Consider the following 21,367-nt stretch of genomic DNA (forward strand, 5'->3'; position numbering starts at 1 on the left):
CACAATTGCCTTGAGGTCTAGGTTTTCTGTTTCCCATTTCTGGGATGACTGCAGGCGATACGGCGTCACTGTGATCCAATATGTTGGAGAAATGATGCGCTACCTCTGTAATGCACCAAAGGTAAATGAGAGACAGGTTGGGGGGAGGGAAAATGTTGTCAAGAAGCGAAATGGGTTCTCCTGTTCAGTACTGAATCCCTTACTGCAGGTGGGTGTATGTCCACCTGCCGTACACCTGATGCTGCAGAAAGCAGGGAGTTCAATGCTCCACAGTTTGGATGTGTCAATCAGTTGCCATGCTTAGTTTTTGGTGAGCCAAAACCCTGCAGAAAGTGTCAGTTGATGTGATATTTGTGCATTGAATTACAAGGCTATTGAGACCAAAAGGTTTCATGGACCTCCAGGTATAGGGCGGTATATAAATCTAATAATAATAATAATAATAATAATAATAATAATAATAATAATAGAGGGTGATGGTAATTTAAAGTATGTTGCTTTTGGACTCTGTTATACATCTGCAAATATAACATTTAAGCTCATTTTAAGTTAACTTTACAATTCTGACACTAGATGGCGATGGTGAGCTTATGTCAAATTCAATATATTTTTGAAAACTTTTTTTAAAAAAACATTTTCACAGCATTTTTTATATGTGTCTAGATTCCACCTTTGTTTTACTGTGTCTTGTGTTGCCCCAAAATCATGTTTGACGAGGGTGTGTGATGTAAATCAAATAATCTGAATAAGAGTGGAATAGGGAAGCTCTTTAAGTACCCACAAGATACAGTTTGAACTCATCCACTTTTGCTTGACCCATATTTTGAACATATTGTGCACCAATTAATTTCTCCAGGTTGGATGGAGAGTTTTTTTGTTGTTCTGCAGCCGTGCTTTGCAAAAAAATATATATTGAATCTTATCTGGTGAATTGAAGCTCAGTTAAGCAAAATCTCTCTTCAGATTTTCTGCACATCTAATGAAATTCATTGGGTAGGATCGGATTTTCGCAAGGCACCACCACGGATCAGTGAGAAAAGCTCTCTGACCCGGAGCAATTAACCGGTACACAATATGATCAAACTACGGCTCAGACAAAAGTGTGGCTGAGCCCTTTGTCCTATTCTCTACAAGTTGCACCTCTCCGTTGTATCTTTTGAACCGGCTGAAGTTTCTGAACCGTCCTCCTAGGCAGCCCCACACTGCAGCAATCTAGTCAGAAACTTACAGGGCACGACAAGGCGTTCTTTTTGTGAAAGTTCGTTAGTGTAACCACTTGGAGCAATTCCTATTCATCGCCATTGAAATGGCTATCCTTACAGCTTATTTCGAACCACAATGATCACCTCAGTGTGTTTCTTTGTAGACGGACCGTGACCGAGACCACTGCGTGCGACTGGCAATAGGTAATGGCATGTGTGTGGAAGTCTGGAAGGAGTTCCTGCATCGATTCAAACCTATCCAAATCCACGAATTCTATGGCGCCACAGAGGGGAATGTTGGATTTATTAACTACATCGGGAAGGTTGGAGCCATGGGAAAGACAAACTTCCTCCACAAGGTAATGAGGGCTAAGCAGGAATTTCCAGGGTGTGTTGATCACAAATGTCTAAATAAATAATGTCTTATCTTCTTCTTCTTTGGCGATCACTTGTAGCCGAGTAGGATTGTCTTCCATAAACACAGTTTTAACAGTGAGTACATAAGTGACTGTGGAGGCCAATTCTGGACCCACACGTCCTTCCACAGTGTTGGGTTGGGTTTTTGGAAGACACCTGTGCGTGAATTTGTTTTATGTGTGTAGATCAGTGCACGCTGATCAACGCACAGTCTTCGCAGAAGGGCTCTGTTCTGATGGCATGAGTAGTCACGATGAACCGGTAGATCCTATCTGCTGCAGCCTTCATCCGCCTTCACAGCCGTGATAACCGCTTGTTACCACCTGCCTGTTCTGCCGTTGAGGACATCTTGGGTCATTCTTTGTCTCACTCGCTGGATCATCACCTTGTGGTGGTGAGTGGGTTTGCACATTCCTATGACCCTTGTGAGCGAAGCCGTCGGGAATCTCGTACTCGCAACAGGGTCACCCAAGGTGGTAAGATCAAAGGGAAGGAGCTAGACAAAGAATGTCTTATAGAATTCCAAGGTCCCAGTTAAACATCCCCAAACACTCCACTCTAATTGCACACCTCATCTTCTGGTCTCTTAAAGCTGCCTTCAGTTCTTTCTTCAATAGCCACCTTTTCTGTGTAGACTTTGGCACTATAGTCTAGGAATAACCAAAGTGGTATTCTCCAGATATTGGACTGGATTCCTGACTAGGGCAGAGCGATAGTTGGTTTTCAACATTGTTATATATCGATAGCTAAACAAATAGCGATATACCGATATATCACAATGTCCGAAATAAGGATGGAACTATGTAGAGACATTTGCTTCACGGTTTTGCCTGCATCATGATTTTTGCTGGCACCTGGTCTTGTGATTCGCTGCCTCCTGCATGAGGTGGGGGAGAGTTGAGTTAACAGAGTTAATAGGGGCTGTAGGAATCAAGAGAAGCATTGGCTGGCTTCACTGTTTTGCCCACCTTGTGATTTTTGCATAGCACACACACACACACACACACACACACACACACACAATTTGTGGGTTTTTGGGGGGCGGTGTTATTGGGTTGCTGTTTTTATTTTTATTAGGTATTTTGTTGTTTTATAACTTTATTTTATTCTGTGAACTGCCCTGACACCCCCAGGTGTAGGGTGGTATATAAATTCAATAAATGGGACTTCCAGGTTAGTGCCATCAGCAATGGCGGCGTTCCTCTGACTGAGAGGAACCTGCTCCGTGGAATTCGGGTTGTGCCGCGGCGGCGAAGGCGGAGACCCTTTAGAAAACCCAGGCGGGTGAAGCCTGGGAACGTGGGATTCGTCTGACACCAGGAGCGCCCCCCTACCCACAGGGAAACCCCTTTTCGGGGGTTCTGAAGTGACGTGGGGTGAGCGGCACTGTGTTTTGAATCAACCACTATTTTTATGGAGTGAAGCCGCGTAGCCGTTGCCGGAGAGCGCTGACTTTTTCTTGTTGACAATTGGATTTGAAACAACAACCTGTGCGTAAACGGAAATTGGACTTTTAAAGTATTTAATTTTTTTTAAAAAAATTGGCGTTGATCGGGGAAGGTCTAAACAGGAAGTCCGCCTCCCCTTTCTGTATATAAACTGAAGCAAAGAACCTGTTAACTAAGGTTGTGAAGATTTTTATGTAAAGGACTTAAATTCCACTGATTGAAATTACCATTAATATTTTCTGTGGAAGCAGGGGAGCCTGCAGGAGAAGGTTAATTTGGGAATTGAAGTGCCACTTCCCCAAACCTGGGAGTGGTCTGTGAGAGCCCGCTGACAGTGAATAGATAAGTTTGACAGCTGTCAAATTAGCTGTCAAGATATAAAAGAAGGACTTTGTTTCTATTCTTCATTTTTGATACAATCTACTGTCCGTTTTTTGTTATAATCTTACGTCTAAAGGAAGGAAGGAACTGTTACAATTTAACGTATGGGACCTTTGGGTCCGTGCTAGAAGGAGTGAAAAGAAACCAGATTCCCTCTAAAGGGAGCTTTGGGACATTGTCATAAGGATGCAGCTGGGAAATTATTTTTGAAGATAAAAACCATGAGAAACTAGTTTTTGACCTTGGACTGGTTAAGGATGGCAGCTGGGAAGGAAATTCAATGTGAGCTGAACAGGACATTTTATCTTTTGGGAAAATTGCAAGCCCAGATAAATGCTATGGCTATGAACGTAGTAATTTTGGAAACAAAGATGGGTACTGGAAAAGAAGTTGACAAGAACTTGGCACAGGAACCTCTTCCAACTGAACAGACTGGAAAATCTGAGAAGGAGAACCTGGTTGTGAGTAAAGAGATGAAAGGGGGAGCCGTAACCCTACGGAAGCAAATGGTGGATTACAACTTGAGGCCTAACATGATGGCAACTAAGAGAAGCAAATTTTTGGAGATGGAAGCCTGGCTCGGTTTAGAAAATGAAAGATGGAGAGATCATCCTATGTGGAGATCAAATGGCCTTTGGGAAATAAAGCTGAACCAGGTGGAGGTTGGAGCGTCGGGGGCCTTTGGATTTGGAAAACGTGTGAAACAAGATTTGGAATATTTTACAGGCCCTATCCTTAATTATGGAAGTTTGGTAGGAAAGAACATGATTACCGTTGGGTTGGAGCTCCCCCGAGATTTGGTTTTCAACATCAAAGACTATCAAAAAGAGCGGCAGAGGGGACACAAAAGAGACTTAAGAGCCTTGGATTTCAGATCTCCGGGTTGATGGGTTTCTGAGATTTATGGAACTATTGCTAGGGGCCGAAACCAGGGAGGGGATCTGGGGGGTGAAAAATGGGAAATTTAAAGTGTATACAATATAATTTGTTTTGTTTTTCTGTTAAAGAGAGATGGAGAAATTGTGGAATTGAATCTTCCTTTGACCATAGGGGAAATGCTTTAAGAATAAGTACAGATATATAAGTTTTAATGAGAAACAAGATTAAATAAAGTAAAAGGGATGGTTATTTGGTGAAAGAAAGAATGGAAAATTACAGTATATTAAGATAAGATATAAGGATAAAATCAAGGTGAAGGATTTGTTGAAATATCTATATGAATTAGAATACAAAGAGGGGAATTATAGTATGTTAAGATAAATTACTAGGATAAAAACAAAGTTGGAAGGATTTGCTGAAATACCCAAATTGAATTAGAATACAAAAATGGGAGGTGTGAGGAAGTCAAGGAAATAAGTGAATGTAAACAAGTGAGTTTAAGGTTGGATTTGATTTTGATTTTTTCCTTTTTTTCCTTTTTTATTTTCTTGATGCATTGTTTTTTCTCTTTTTTTCTCTTCTGTGATTGTTTCTTTTATTCTTTTTTGTAACCTTAAAAATCTCAATAAAAATTTATTTTTATATATATATATATATATATATATATATATATATATATATATATATATATATAATTCAATAAATTAAAAAAATATATTGTCAGGTCAAAAATTACAAAGCCAATATCACAATATGGACTTAAAACCAGTTTTGGACAATATATTGATATATCGCTTGGCCCTGTTCCTGGCCATTGGTAATGACAGCTGTGGAGGCCCCCCAGTTTGGCTACACCTGCCTTATTCCCCCTTTCCTAATGAAACTAAATCTAAGCAAATGTAGAGAAAACAAGTGTGTGTTCTTCTTGATTATCCGGCCTCCATCTCCTTCCCCTCCCTCCCTTAACTCCCCTGTGTCAAATTTGAGATGGTTATCCCCTGTAGAGAGGGACACATCTTCTTGTACTCCAAAAAAGTCTTTAGGATATATAGTTTATTTACACATATACACAACCTGCGCCTATGATGGAGAGGCTTGCAGCAAGAAGGTCTTGCTTCTCCAATGGCTACAGGTTTGGATTCCAGCAGAAATCAAGCATGGCTCTGTCTCACAGCTGCCCAGCTGCTTCTACTTCAGACACACCTCAACTTGGGCTTTTTGTCTTTCTAAATAACGATTAGTTGAGGGAGAGCAATCCACCCATTTTCTCTCTGGCACAGAGCCACTTCCCTTGTTACCTTAATGACCCATATTTAGGTTGCCATTACCAGGAAACTTGCCTGGCTATTCCAGCAGTTGAATCCTTGATAGATCCAGGAACTAGAAGGGACTCAGGCATACAGCCTGCCCTTGGGACACCTTCCAACTCTACAATTCTGTGATTGAAGTCGGACTTCTATGATTCTACGCTTCCCCTGCGGCTGCTTCAAAGTTTTAAAAAAAGAATTAAAGTCGGGAGATCCCATCATGTCTATTCTGGTCTGCTTCCCTGGCTGCCTTCGCTGCCTCCCACTGTGAGAAAGGGGCCGCTTCTTCTCCAGGAACACCTCCTCCCCCAGCAGGTAGGGGCAACACGTTTTGGCGCGTCCCTCGTCCTTCTCCCCCCCCCCCCCGCCTCGCCTTCTGGGTTCCCTCGCTCCCTCCCCTGGCCGTTTCTGTGGAGGCTTAGGATCACTCTCCTCCCGAGAAGGCTTGGGAGGCAAGCTGCACGCCCGCCAGCCATGTTTGACGGGGCGCAGCTGGCGGGCGTGCAGGGAAAGGGGAGACCGCCACAAAGCCGCGCAGCTGCCCCACTCGCTGGGGCGCCCCTGAGAGGCCAGCGCCCTGGCGCAACGAACCACTAAGCCGTATGGGAAAGACGGCTCTGAGGTTAACCCTACTTAGTGCTTTTCTCAGGGGGTACTGAAGGGTACACAGTACCAGCAGCTCTTGAGGGTTTTTTGTTGAAAAATGTGGCACCTATGTAACAATGTTGAGTACCAGCAAAGATTTTTCTAGGGGGGGAAGCACTGTCCATACTGTTTGCTAGATGCAGGTGGTGCTGTTGTCTAAACCACTGAGCCTCTTGGGTTTGCTGATTGGAAGGTTGGTGGTTTGAATCCCCGCAATGGAGTGAGCTCCCTTTGCTCTGTCCCAGTTCCTGCCTACCTAACAGTTCGAAAGCACGCCAGTGCAAGTGGATAAATAGGTACTGTTGTGGCGGGAAGGTAAACGGCGTTTCCATGCGCTCTAGTTTCCATCACGGTGTTCCATTGTGTCAGAAGCTGTTTAGTCCTGCTGGCTACATGACCCGGAAAGCTGTCTGTGGACAAACACCGGCTCCCTCGGCCTGAAAGCGAGATGAGTGCTGCAACCCCAGAGTCACCTTTGACTGGTCTTAACCATCCAGGGGTCCTTCACCATTATCTTACCTTTACTGTTTGCTGGGATCCTGGCACCATTGGTGCCTTCTTAGTCTTAATCACCTTTTGGCTGGGGATGAGAGATTTTCTTCCGTTCCTTTCCTTTATTGTTATTCTGGTTCAAGGGCTTCAGCCCCCTCGTGTGGTTTTACCCGACTGGAGTGTCCTGTCCTGTACTATGATAATGCCTGCTCTTTTCATGGATGGAGGATGGAGAGATATGGGTATTTTTAAAATGGGGTGTGGGGGCTGCTTCTAGAAACCTTTGACCTTTGCCTGGCTGGAATGCAGCCTTGTGTGTCCCACGAGATATTCCGAGATTAGGGCTTTTGTCCTTTGAAGAGTTGTGCAATAAACAAGAACCCTGGAGGTGAAGCTGTTCTTGGAATGTCTGACACAGGGATGGGAAAAACATCACCCCATGCCATGTCTGTTTGAGATGCAGGGCTTAAGTCACAGGAGTCCTACGAGAGAGAGAGAGAGAGAGAGAGAGAGAGAGAGAGAGAGAAGAAAATAACCATTGAGCCAAACTTGGCCCTGCATCATGATGTTGTTAAATCATGTTTTGGCACCTGGGACTTCTCAGTGCATTTTTTAAAAAAAATAAAGCATTTCAAAGTGTGCCAGAAAATATTCCTAATTAAGACAGTCATCCCTCATGTTATGTTTGTGAAATATACTCAGAGTCGCAAAGTGATTTCATGCTCTTTATTCAGCTCATAGTGGTGAGGAGGAATGAATGAAAGTCCCCTCAAGGTATCTGCTTTATATACATTATTTACACAATGGGCTGCACATGATTGGCTAATTCCGGAATTCTACTGTAAGCCAATCAGGTTGTGGATTCACTTAAATCTGGAGCATGATTGGGTGGTTCCTGCCAACCAATCATACTGCTGCATTGTTCTAGGACCAATCCGACTGCTGCATTCTGAATCCTATTGTTCTAGGACCAATCAGACTGCTGCCTTTTGGATCCTATTGTTCTAGGACCAATCAGACTGCTGCAGTTTGGATCCTATTCGACTCAGTACATAACACCCCTCCCCTCTAAGTTCCAGTCCTGCCCGGGAGGTCGCATTCATAGTCCTCAAGGTACGCTGGCGGCCTACGTGTCCGTTGCGGCCTGTGGTGTTCCCTGGTCCGGTGTTCAGGTTCTGGCTCGTGTTCCAAGGATGCTGGCTGTGATGGAGCTGTTTGGTCTGGCGCAACCGGCTCGCTCAGTCGTGGTTCTGGTTCCGGTGTCCTTTCGGACTCACGGGTCCTCTCTGTATTTACTGATTCTGCCTCTCCTGCTGGCCCCTGCTGCTCTATGGGCCTCACTGCCCCACTGTTCCCTTGGGACTCCTCTGCCCTTTCCTCCTCCTGGGTTTCTCCCGGGAATCGTCGCCGTATCTGGTCGCAGTGGCGGCGCCAGCATTGCCCTCCATCCGTTAGCACCTCGTACGACACAGGGCCAGTGATCCTGGTGACTGTGGCGGGTACCCATGCTGGGCCTGCCCCAAAATTCTTTGCGTACACTGGGTCCTGGGCCTCGAAGGTCCGGGGGTTCCTGCCTTCCCCCACCACTACCTCATCCTGAGCTCTATCGGGGTGAAGGCGGTCCAATCTGATTGCAAGGCGCCGACCCATTAGTAGTTCAGCGGGGCTCCGGCCAGTCGTTGAGCTGGGGGTGCTGTGCTGTGCTAGGAGGAATGTGGCAAGGCGGTACTCCCAATCCCCTTGCGTCATGCGGCGAAGGGTGTCCTTGGTGGTCCGCACCATGCGTTCTGCTTGGCCATTGGTGGCAGGGTGGAATGGCGCCGAACGGATGTGGCGGATGGCGTTCTGCGCTGTGAAGGTTTGGAATTCTCCTGACGTAAATGCAGTCCCGTTGTCTGAGACGAGAGTGTCAGGGAGCCCGTGGGTTGCAAACAGCCTGCGTAGTACCCGGATGGCTGCGGACGTAGAAGTGGACGGTACCAGTGCGACTTCCAGCCATTTGGTGTAGGAGTCCACCACTATGAAGAATGTTTTCCCCTGAAAGGGGCCAGCGAAGTCCACATGCAGGCGTGACCATGGTGCTCGGGCGGACTCCCAGGACTGGACTGGGGCCCTTGGGGGATCTGGGCGGGATTCTTGGCAGGCCTGGCAGTGTTTGACCCAGGCCTCTATCTCTCCGTCGATCCCCGGCCACCACACATAACTCCTGGCAAGGGCCTTCATTCTTACTACCCCTGGGTGTGTCTCATGTAGGGCTGTGAGGACCCTTTTGCGGAGGGGCTGGGGAACAACGACCCTGCTTCCCCATAAAAGGCACCCCTTGTGGGCCGACAGTTCATGTTTGCGGGTTGTGTAGCCAGCGAATTCTGGCCCAGGCCTGCTGCTGGGCCATCCCCTCCACACCCAGTCCAGGACCCGGGAGATGACCCTATCTTTCTTGGAGTGGTGTGCCACTTCTTGTGCCTGAATGGGGCGGTCGGGAAGCAGCTCCAGGCTCATAACCTCTTGTGCAGGTGCTGGGTCGGGGCCTGTTTCTGGTAGTGGTAGCCTGCTGAGGGCGTCCGCATGGCCCATCGCCTTCCCCGGGCGGTGAATCAGCGCATACTGGTAGCTGGCAAGGAAAATTGACCACCTGAGGACACGAGGAGACAGCACTTGGGGGGTCTGCTTTTCGGGGGCAAACAAGCCAAGCAACGGTTTGTGGTCAGTCACCACGGTGAAGGGCCGCCCGTACAAGAAATCATGGAATTTTTTTACTCCCTTCACAATTGCCAGACCCTCCTTGTCGATTTGTGAGTAGTTCCGCTCGGTTGCGTTGAGTGTCTGGGAAAAGTATGCTACCGGTACCTCTCTCCCATCCGGGAGTTGGTGTCCCAGGACAGCGCCAATGCCATAGGGCGAGGCGTCGCATGCTAGCACCACCGGCAGCCTCTCGTCGAAGTGTGCCAAGACCGAGTTTGAGACAAGCAGGTCCTTGACTGCCTGGAATGCAGCCTCCTGGCGCTGGCCCCACACCCAAGGGGCCCGCTTGTCCAGGAGTCTGTGTAGGGGCTCCGCTACCGCCGCCTTGTGGGGAAGGAAGGAATGGTAAAAGTTCAATAGTCCCAAGAAGGCCTGAAGTTCAGTCTTGCTCTTGGGCGCTGGGGCATCACAAATGGCCCGTACCTTGTCCCCAGTCGGGTGGACCCCTTCTGCGTCCACCATAAATCCCAGAAAGTCCACCTGAGGCACTCCTAGTAGACATTTTTCCCGCTTCACCTTGAGACCCGCTGTCTGGAAACGGTGCAGAACGGTGCGGAGGCGGTCCTCAAACTCCTCTGGTGTGGGCCCGGCAATCAACACATCATCGAAGAAGGGGGTGACGCCAGGAATCCCTTTAAGGAGCGAGTCCATTAGATTCTGGAATATGCCTGGTGCCACGCTGACACCGAATTGCAGCCGCTTTACCCTGAACGCTCCTCTGTGCGTCACAATCGTCTGTGCCTCTGCTGTGGCCTCATCTACTGGCAGCTGTTGATATGCTTGGGCCAAGTCCAGCTTGCCAAAAATTTTCGACCCAGCCAGGGTAGCAAGGACATGGCTGACCACTGGCACTGGGTATGCATGGGCCATGAGGGCCTTGTTTATAGTACATTTGTAGTCTGCGCAGATGCGGACCGAACCATTAGGCTTGACGGGTGTGACGATTGGGGTTTCCCAGGGGGCATTAGGCACCGGCTCCAGCACTCCTTGCTCCACTAGCCGGTCCAATTCCTCGTCTATACGTGGTTTCAGGGCGAACGGGACCCGGCGGGCCTTGAGCCTGACTGGTCGTACTGCGGGGTCAAGCTGTAGAGCAATGGGGGGGCCCGTATACTGTCCCAATTTTCCATCGAAAACCCCTGGAAATTCCTTGCATATAGCGTCCACATCCACTTGTAAGGTAGTGTGGTTCACTCCGGTGATGGCTAGTCCCAGTGGTCCAAACCATGCCAATCCCAGTAAGCTAATGTAGGGGCCCTTGACCACAAGCAAGTCCAGTTGCCGCGTCCGCCCTCGGTATTGCACCCTGAAGGTCCCCACCCCCATTGTGGGGACCTTACGTTTCTGGAAGTCCCGGAGGGTGAATGGGGCCGGCCTGAGTTTGGGACCCCCAGTAGGACACAGTTTCCTTAAGGTCCTTGCCGAGATTATGGATAGATTTGAACCCGTGTCAAGCTCCATGCGGCATGGGGCCCCCTCTATCCGTACCTCTACATAAATTTTCTCTATGTTGGGGTAGGGCAACTGGTATACCTGGAAGTCCGTGAGCTCCGTCGAGTTGCCTTGGTGCGTTGGGCCCCGGGACCTGGGGCTCTTGGATTGGTCATCTGATGCCTGGCGTCGGGTGGGCCGAGCCCGACACACCCGGGCGATGTGTCCCAATTTTCTGCACTGCCTGCACTCTGCATTGCGGAAACGGCAGGTCCTCCTCTCGTGAGTTTCCCCGCAGTTTGCGCAGTTCCCTCCTTCTCGTCGAGGCAGCTGTGGTATGTGGGCTGCTTGAGTGCGCTGCTGTACTCGGTGCACCTCCTCCCTGTCAGATCCTGAGTCGTCAGTGAGGTCTTCGTGGTGGACCCTCGGTTGGGATGGCAGGCTCGGCCGTGCCTCTTGCGTCGACCTCTTGGCAGCTTCCGTTGCCAGGGCCTCCTCCAGAGCGACCTGGAACGTTAGGTCCTTCTTAGCGTAGAGTCGTTGTTGCAGTTTCTCATCCCTCAGGCCACCGACGAGGCGGTCACGAAGCATGTTCTCCAGCTCTGAGAAGTTGCAGAACCGGGCGGCTTGGCGGAGAGAGGTCACAAACCCAGTTATGGTTTCCCCAGGGGCTTGCCGCTTTGCATAGAAGGCATTTCGACGAGCCACCACTGAGGGTTGCGGCGAAAAGTGCCCCTTCAGCTGTTCCATTATTGTTTTGTATGGAACAGTAGCGACGTCTTCAGGCGCAAGGAGAGCCCGGGCGATTTCAAACGTCTCCTCTCCGCAGACGCTGAAGAATATCGCCCTCTTCTTGGCGTCTTCTTCATCGGTGACCCCTTTGGCTTCTAGGAGGAAAGTGAAACGGGAGGCGTACGCTTCCCAGTCTCCCGTTGCTGGGTTGAACGGCGAGAAGCTGCTGTCGGTTGCCATTCTGAGTTCCTTGTGTCCCGGAGCTGAAGCCTGGATACACGGTGCGAGGCAGCGGTGCGGCAGGTGGCGGTGCTGCGGTGCTGTGTGTGGCAGTCAGCTCAGCGGGATCCCACCTTCGTCGCCAGTGAAATATACTCAGAGTCGCAAAGTGATTTCATGCTCTTTATTCAGCTCATAGTGGTGAGGAGGAATGAATGAAAGTCCCCTCAAGGTATCTGCTTTATATACATTATTTACACAATGGGCTGCACATGATTGGCTAATTCCGGAATTCTACTGTAAGCCAATCAGGTTGTGGATTCACTTAAATCTGGAGCATGATTGGGTGGTTCCTGCCAACCAATCATACTGCTGCATTGTTCTAGGACCAATCCGACTGCTGCATTCTGAATCCTATTGTTCTAGGACCAATCAGACTGCTGCCTTTTGGATCCTATTGTTCTAGGACCAATCAGACTGCTGCAGTTTGGATCCTATTCGACTCAGTACATAACAGTTTGCTTCATGATATGTTTTTTCAGGTTGTGTCCTGCAGCGACTCGGAAGTACTGGAAAGAGTTACTTCCAGGTTTCGCCACTTGTGCATGCACAGATGCACAAAATGACACCACACGCATGCACAGAAGTGGCGAATTGCAACCTGCGTGTGCACAGATGCACCACTGCGGATTGCGTTCTATTAATGTTGTGAATGGGCCTCCGGAACGGATCCCGTTTGCAACCAGAGGTACCACTGTATATGAATTTAGCAACAGGAAAATGCCAGCCAATTCAATACGGATGGATCGAGGGTGGGGGGGAGATAAGGCAAGACAGCTGCAAAGTTAGAGAACTCCTTTCTCTGTTACATTATATCCTGGAGAGATATGGGTATTTTTAAAATGGGGTGTGGGGATTGGTTATGTTGCTAAAATGTCAACCCCACATAGAAGAGGGAAGGTGTCACTATCTTGGGGAAATTGAGAGCAGTGACTGGAATCCTGAACAGGGAGCAACCCATGCTGCAACATTTTGTTGTGGATCCTACTTGTCTACACAGTCGTACCTTGGTTTCCAAACAGCTTAATTCTCGAACATTTTGGCTCCCAAACGACACAAATCCGGAAGTGACTGTTCCGGTTTGCAAACTATTTTTGGAAGGCGAATATCTGACAGGACTTCCACAGCTTCTGATTGGAGCTTCCTGCAGCCAATCAGAAGATGTGCCTTGGTTTCCGTTCCGGAACGGATTCTGTTCGACTTCCAGGGTACGACTGTAGTAATAGTAAACTCAATTTTCTAAGTGTGGTTCCTTCTGAAGCCAAAGTGGCAGTACTCACACAAACAAGGAAGATGTATCAGCAGGTACCCAGGAACTCCAAGGTTTGTAGAAGTACAAAAAAAGAGAAACATTTTTTTGGGGGGGAAGAGTCCAATGAGGGCTCTGCATACTCTTCAGGCAGAGAATTATGACAGGTTGTTTTTGAGAGTGGAGTGGGGAGAAATCAGCAGGGAGAGGGAATGGAATGGAATGCCATGAAAAAGGGCATGGCTGGCTGGAGTCCTAAACTTCATGATGCAACATTTTGCTGGAGCGTCCGCTCAGATAAACTAAAATCAAAGAGGAGGTTCCAAAGTCCAGGTCAACAAAATGAAAAATCTGCTGACACCCACAAGCTTTATATAACTGTGTTATATATCCATTCAGTCCTGAACTTTGAACTATTTTCAATTGAAAACCTTACAGTGATTTAATACCTCGATTGAAAAGCAAATAAATGTGCATAAGGTGACTTAGTTTAATAATCACCCCTCCCAAGAGGAACTCTGGGAACTGTAGTTCTGTGAGTGGTGGCATGCGACTAGGTTCCTCTTAACGAATAATCCCCAGCACTCTCACCAAACTACAATTCCCAGAATTCCTGGGGGGGGGGGAGTCATGATAGCTAAAGCGACGTAGGCTTGTAGAAAGATCCAAGAGCTTTCCCAGCTGGCATCTTGAGGGATGTTTTTGAGAGAAGGGCAGAAAACGCAGCTTTACCCAACACCGGCCAGAGATGTTGAGCGCACCTTTGCCCAGTTTAGCAAAAGCAGTTACTCTCCCTTTGGCTTCTTGGTTTCAGAAAATAATGCCAACATACCACATTTTTCTGTGTATAACATGCCCCTGTGTATAAGACACTATTTTGGGGGACTCAAAATTAAGAAAATGGGGGGGAGATGGTCCAGAGTTGTTGAGGTTTTTTTGGGGGGGAGGATTGACCAGAATTGTGGAGATTTTTTTTTTTTTAAACATTTTTTTATTGCTTTTTTAAAGGTATAGAAATACAGAAAAAAGAATAAAGAGAGGTTATAAGAAAGAGACATATAAATAACAAATTTCCATATTCTTTTTCCATCTAACCTATAGGACTTCCTCACATCCTCCGAACCCTGCGTTCTCAGTCTTATAAAGCATCAGCAATTTGTTAACTTATTTCAAAACTTATTGTAACTTCCATTTTATCATGTTCCCTATTTTCAATTTTACTGTCGCTCAATTCTTATATGTTTTATATTAAACACAATAAAGTTATTTCATTATTTTACCTCTAAATTCTTGTGTCTTAATTTTCATTCCAATAACTTACATTTGCTGAAGCTAGAATTTCCTGAAAGGTGCATTTTTTTTTTAACATTCATACAACTTATAGTGTTTTTTCAAATAGTCCTTAAACTTTTCCCAATCCTCCTCAGTTGTTTCTTCTCCCACGTCTCGGATTCTGCCAGTCATTTCAGCCAGTTCCATATAGTCCATCAACTGCGATTGCCATTCCTCCAGCGTGGGTAAATCTTGTATCTTCCAGTATTTTGCAATCAGGATCCTTGCTGCTGTGGTAGCATACATAAAAAAGGTTCTGTCCTTCTTAAGCACTCTCTGGTCCACCATGCCCAGAAGGAAGGCCTCTGGTTTTTTAGGTAAGGTAAATCTCAATACCTTTTTTAGTTCATTATGGATCATTTCCCAGAAGGCCTTCACTTTCGGGCAGGTCCACCAGAGATGGAAGAATGTCCCTTCCGCCTCTCCACATTTCCAACATTTGTTGTCAGACAGATGATATATCTTGGCTAACTTGACTGGGGTCATGTACCACCGGTATACCATTTTCATAATATTTTCCTTCAAGGCAGTACATGCCGTGAATTTCAAACCGGTGTTCCATAACCTTTCCCAGTCTGCAAACATAATGTTATGCCCCACATCCTGAGCCCATCTTATCATTGCGGATTTGACTGTCTCATCCTGTGTATTCCACTTAAGCAGCAAGTTATACATTCTCGAAAGTAGCTTACTTTTTGGCTCTAACAATTCAGTCTCTAGTTTCGATTTTTCCACCTGGAATCCAACTTTTTTATCTATTTTAAATACCTCTTGAATTTGCGCATAGTGCAACCAATCTCGTACCTTAGTTTTCAATTTCTCCAAACTTAGCAACCTCCAATTGTCTCCAGTTTTTTCAATTATTTCCCAATATTTAGGCCAATGGGCCTCCATGTTGGGTCTCTTACGTGCCTTGGCCTCCACCGGTGAGAGCCACCTCGGAGTTTTACTCTCCAATAAGTCTTTGTATTTTATCCAGACCCTCCAAATTGCTCTTCTGACAATATGGTTTTTAAACAATTTGTGCACTTTGGCCTTGTCATACCACAAATATGCATGCCACCCAAACGCATTGTCAAACCCTTCCAGATCCAGGACATCAGTGTTCTCCAATAAAATCCAATCTTTCAACCAGCAGAAGGCTGCAGATTCATAATATAGCCTCAAGTCTGGCAGGGCAAATCCCCCTCTTTCTTTCGCATCAGTTAATATTTTAAACTTTATTCGGGGCTTTTTGCCCTGCCAAACAAACTTAGAAATATCCTTCTGCCACTTTCCAAAACATTCCACCTTGTCCACGATCTGTAGGGCCTGAAACAAAAATAACATTTTCGGCAATACATTCATCTTTACAGCAGCTATTCGGCCTAACAAGGAAAGTTTCAATCTTGACCATATATCCAAGTCTCTTTTGATTTCTGACCAGCATTTCTCATAATTATCTTTAAACAAATTCAAATTTTTGGAGGTCAAGTGCACCCCTAGGTATTTTACTTTTTTAACCACATTCAGCTCCGTTTCTTTAGAGAACTCATCTGTTTCTGTAACTGTCAAATTTTTTGCTAAAACCTTGGTTTTTTGCTTATTTAACTTAAACCCCGCCACCCGACCAAAATCAGAAATTAATTCTAACACTCTTTTAGTACTGGAGACTGGTTCCTGAAGTGTTAATACCAAGTCATCTGCAAATGCTTTCAATTTATATTGTTTCACTCCGACCTCAATTCCCTGGACCAACCGGTCCTTTCTAATCATATTTAGCAACACCTCCAGGACTGAAATAAACAATAGGGGGGATAGGGGGCACCCCTGGCGTGTCCCTTTTTCAATTTTAAACTCCTCTGTCACCACATTGTTTACTATCAATTTAGCTTTTTGTTCTGTGTAGATTGCTTCTATACCATTTTCGAACCCCCGCCCCACTCCCATCCCTTCCAAATTTTTCTTCATAAACATCCAAGAAATATTATCAAAGGCCTTCTCTGCATCAACAAAAATCAAAACCGCTCTGGTATTCAGATTTGTTTGTAGAAGTTCCAAAATGTCAATAATGTTTCTTGTGTTGTCAAACAAATGCCTACCAGGGAGAAAGCCAGCCTGGTCTTTGTGAATCACTTCATTTAGTACTTTTTAAAGTCTATTTGCCAAAATATCTGCAAAAATTTTATAATCCACATTTAGGAGTGAGATGGGGCGGTAGTTCTTAAGTTGGGTCTTTTCAGTCTCTGATTTAGGTACCAATGTGATGAAAGCTTCTTTCCACGTTTCCGGTGCCCTCCCTCCCTCCATTATCTGGTTGCAAACCTCCATCAAAGGTTGTATCAAATAGTCCTTTAAAACTTTATAATATTTGGAGGTTAAGCCGTCCGGGCCTGGGGACTTGCCAAGTTGAAGATTTTGAATGGCACTTTCAATTTCTTGCTGTGTAATATTACAGTTCAGGTTTGTTCTCATTTCCAGGGGTATTTTTTGTAATCCATTAGTTTTTAGAAATTGATCCACCTCTGAGACTTTTTGCGGCCCTTGTGTATAAAGTTCTTTGAAGTACCTCTGGAAGCACTTTCTAATTTCCTCGGGTTTCTGAACCATTCTCCCTTCAATCTCTAGATTTGTAACCGTATTAAGCTTTTGTCTCTTTTTCAACTGCCAAGCTAGCAGTTTCCCACACTTATTCGCCGATTCGAAGGATCTTTGTTTCATTTGTTTGATTTTCCATTCCACCTCTTGGTTTATCAGTTTTGAATATTGCGCCTGGAAGAATTTCACTTCTCTTAACACGTCCTTCGACTTAGGCCTAGATCTTAATTTTTTCTCACCTTCTCTTATTCTCTCCAATATCTTCTCCTTCTTTTCATTCCAGAGCCTTTTCTTAATCGTGTTTTGTTGTATTAGAAACCCTCTCATGACTGCCTTACTTGCGTCCCAGATTGTTCTTTTTTCCACAGTAGTATTCAAATTTATCTCAAAATAGTCCTTTAGAGTTTTTTGGGCCTTCTTAACAATCTCCTGATCTCTTAGAATAGTGTCATTCATTTTCCATCTAAAGGATCCGGTTGTATTTAGTCTCAATTCCACTTTCAAAGCATTATGGTCGGAGCAGGTTTTTGGGCAGATTTCCACTTTTCTAGTCTTAGGTGCCAGTCCTCTAGTTGTCCAGATTTGGTCGATTCGTGTCCATGTCAGATGAGCTTCAGAAAAGAAAGTCCCTTCTTTCCCTAGGGGGTTCTTAACCCTCCAAATGTCCACTAAGTCCATATTGTCTGTCATTTCAAAAAAAGTTTTGGGTAGTCTGCCGTCTTTCGATATGTTGGCACTTTGTGACTTATCCATATTTACAGACGCAACCCCATTCATATCACCCAGCATAATGATGTTACTATAGTCCAAATAATCCAGCATAGTCTCATGCAGCTTCCTGAAGAATTCCGACTTTCCCTCATTTGGAGCATATATTCCTAATATCAAAATTTTTTCTCCTTGCGTCTGTATTTCAATCGCCAAAGTTCGGCCATATTCATCTTTAAATAAAAATTTCGGTGACAGGCTCTCCTTTGCGTAAATCACCACTCCTCTCTTCTTAACTTTGTCTGAAGAAATAAATTCTTGGCCTAGTCTTTTGTTAATTAACACTTTTCTATGGAGCCTTGTCACATGTGTTTCCTGTAGGCAAATAACGTCCAGTTGTTCCTTTTTCAAAATGTGAAAGACTTTCCTTCTTTTTTCCGGGGAGTTTCCGCCATTTATGTTCCAACTAAGAAGCTGTAGAGACATCCTGAATCAATTGACGGGTTCTACAATGGGGTATCTAAGCTTCCTCCCAATCCCGGGGGAGGTAATGCTGGTCCTGGTCCTGGTGGTATAACTCTTGGAGATGGTCCCGGTGGTGGTGGAGGCCAAGAAGCTGCAGCTCCTTTTTGCAGGTCCTCCTCGTGGTCGTGTAGGAACTTCTGCTGGTCTTCAGGTGATTTAATCTTTATTTTCCTTCCTTTGTAAGTAAATGAAAGTCCTTGTGGAAACTCCCACCTGTAAGGAATTCCGTTGTGTCTCAACAATTTGGTCAAATCTATATAGGTAGTCCTAAGTTCCAAGAGATATTTGGGTATATCTCTGTAAATTTCGGCCCTTTTACCTTCTACCTCCAAAGATTTCTTAAAATGTAGGCCTAGTATCTTATCCCTTTCTTCTCTTGATCTCAGAGCAACCAAACAATCTCTGGGCTTGTCTTTCTTTACTGATTTTCCCAGTCTAAAGGCTGTCACAATTTTAAAGTCCTTTTCTTCCTCAATTCCCCAGAATTTGGAGAACAAAAGTGACAAAAATCCCTCTAGATTATTTTGTTCCAATTCCGGGATAGCCCTTATCCTGAGATTACTATCTTTACTTTTCAATTCAACCAATGCCAGGTAGGCTTGTTGTTCCCCTACCTGCCTTCTCAAAGGTCTTACCTCTCCTTTAATTTCCTCCACCTTTAAGTTCGCCTGTTCTGCTTTTTGATTGGCTTCCACAGCTAATTTAAAGTTTTCTGCCGTAGCCCCTTGCAATTTCTCAATTGCCTGAGTGTGCTGCGAAACCTGTTCAGTTAATTTGCCAATAGAGGATGTAGCTTGGTCAATCTTTGATGTTTGATTGTCCACTTTTTGGTTTAAGACTGCCAATTGTTCCAAAATTTGTTTTAAAACTGTTTCAGATCCTCCAGTTGCCATGTCTTCTGCAGCAGGCTGCACTAGTTCCACCTCCTGTGCTGTCAGCACAGTTGGGACAGATGATCTGCGGTGATGAGTTAGAGTTGTTTGCAGCAGTTGCCCAGATTTTTTCTCTTTTTCTTTATCTTTAGCTTTAGCTGCTCTTGTTCTCCCTGTGCCGCTCATTCCACACCTGCCTCTGTTCAAGGTCAAATGGTTTTTTGTCCCATGGGAAAAACAAGTCCCAAATATAAATAAAAAGAACCACAAAAGGTTTCAATAAAGCTCAGTTCCCATGCAACTATATTTCCACAGTCCTATAGGGGGAGTATTTCAAAGTTTCAAAAAAGAAAGGAACTATTTTCCGCCATTGAAGTTCCTCAATTCCCCATATTGAGTTTTGTAATTCCCAAACACAAAAGGAAGGTTTCCAAAACTTCTAATCTCTTAAGATCCAGCCATAAAGTATCAATACCGGTCCATGCAACAATGTTTAATGTTAGTATCTCAGTCTATGCAACAATTTCGATCTCTGCAACAATGTCGTCAGTTTGACAGCAGCTTGACAGTTCTTTTTCTATGCACTGGCAGCCCGGTGACGGGGTTATCTCTTTCAGCCCCGTTTAGCCCAGAAATTGGAGGATAGTTCTAAAGAATAAAAGTCTATACAACCCACAGTTCTTTCCTTTTTATCTTCAAAATACAGAGTCTCTCAATGCACCCTTTCTTCCACTTTTAAAATCCCTTTTTAAATACTTCAGCTCGTTTCCGAGCCCTTGCTTTGATCTAATTAGCAGAGTCGGGAGGCGGACTTCCTGTTACTCGCCTCCCGCTTTCGGTCGAATTTCTTCAATTTAGTTGTAAAATTTAGGACCCTTACTCACGGGTATGTTGCTCCAATTCCGATAATTTCAAGAAGAAAGGTCAGCGCTCATCAGCAGCAGCAGCGCGGCTTTGCTTCCACGAAAAGAGCGATGAACTCACAGCGCCGCTCCCCCTTTCACGTTCCGGAGCCTCTTATGAGGCTCCTTCCCCGCTTCTGGGGGGGCTCCAGGCGCCCGCCGAGTCCCACGGCCGCAGGCTCACTCTGCCTGCGGTTTTTCTTGATGGGTCTCCGCTTTGCCGTAGCGGACGACCCTTTTTCGCGGAGCCCCTCTTCACAGCGCAAAGAGGACCGCCATTGCTGTTTCGCGCCGCCTCCGGAAGTCCCAGAATTGTGGAGATTTTTAGGGGGTGGGGATTGCAGTAAATCACTAACCCAGAAAATCACTCTCATCGCTGAAGCCTGCAAGTATCTGCCTGCTTGCAAACAGCAGCGGGCATTCAAATGCCCAATTGCCGCAGCGGCAGCCAATCCACAGCAGCCCTTGCCGCAGCAACCAATCTCCTGCCCAATTAACACAGCAGCAGCCAATCCTAAGCAGCCCTTGCCTCAGCCACCAATCACCCACCAGATTGCCACTGACAAGCTGCAGCACGCGGCTGCAACCAATCGCTCATCCCCCCTATGCACTATCGGTGTATAAGACGCACCCTGTTTTTACACCTTATTTTACAGAATGAAAAGGTCGTCTTATACATGGGAAAGTATGGTGTTTCACATCTGGCAACCAATATGCCTTTTTGGTTTCAGAAAGTTCATGGGTAGACGAGTCTAAAAAGCACAGGACACAAACTAAGCTCTCCTACCACACTCCTTGGGGGAAGTTGGTGTTGCTGGTCGAAGGAGCTCGAGGTGTTTCTTTCCGGATCTGTGCAACCCTCATTTTCTAGGGGCAGTGCTGAGGAGAGCAGCGGTGACAAGGAGGAGAAGCCACAGTCCAGGTGCCAAGGAACTGGCTCTGGCCTGGGGGCCCCTGGTTATCTTTGCTTGAGGTCAATGATCCTAGCTGTGGTTCCAGGGCGTTGGACTCAATGACCCTTTGAGGCAATGACCCTGTAGAGTAGTTCTATGGTTCCATAAATTGCTTTATGATCCTGGTGTTATAACATGCTTGCCTTGAATTTACGCCTTATCCTCTCATGCTTCCCTTTCTATCTGTTCTACTTTAGAAACTGGCAAAATTTGAACTGATTCAATATAACGTTGACCAGGATGAGCCGGTGAGGGACGAGAAAGGATAATGCATCCCAGTGGCCACAGCTAATA

The 21,367-nt window shown here is 45.9% G+C and overlaps 1 protein-coding gene across 1 annotated transcript; it reads left to right on the plus strand.

The window, feature by feature from the left end:
• LOC310829711 (long-chain fatty acid transport protein 2-like) lies at positions 1–21,367 on the plus strand. Its single transcript, XM_083708451.1, has 3 exons — positions 1–121; positions 1,367–1,561; positions 21,271–21,367. Exons 1-3 carry the CDS (start codon positions 92–94, stop codon positions 21,340–21,342), a joined length of 297 nt encoding a protein of 98 aa, XP_083564577.1. The 5' UTR covers positions 1–91; the 3' UTR covers positions 21,343–21,367.

This window comes from Podarcis gaigeae, assembly GCF_964106915.1.
Source record: "Podarcis gaigeae genome assembly, chromosome: 13".
Taxonomy (NCBI): Eukaryota; Metazoa; Chordata; class Lepidosauria; order Squamata; family Lacertidae; genus Podarcis; species Podarcis gaigeae.

Excerpts from the sequence above, each read along its gene's own strand:
- LOC310829711 (XM_083708451.1), top strand. The coding sequence starts at position 92 with ATGATGCGCTACCTCTGTAATGCACCAAAG. Across the intron at positions 122-1,366 it reads ACCTCTGTAATGCACCAAAG|ACGGACCGTGACCGAGACCA; the intron begins GTAAATGAGAGA and ends GTTTCTTTGTAG. Across the intron at positions 1,562-21,270 it reads AGACAAACTTCCTCCACAAG|AAACTGGCAAAATTTGAACT; the intron begins GTAATGAGGGCT and ends GTTCTACTTTAG.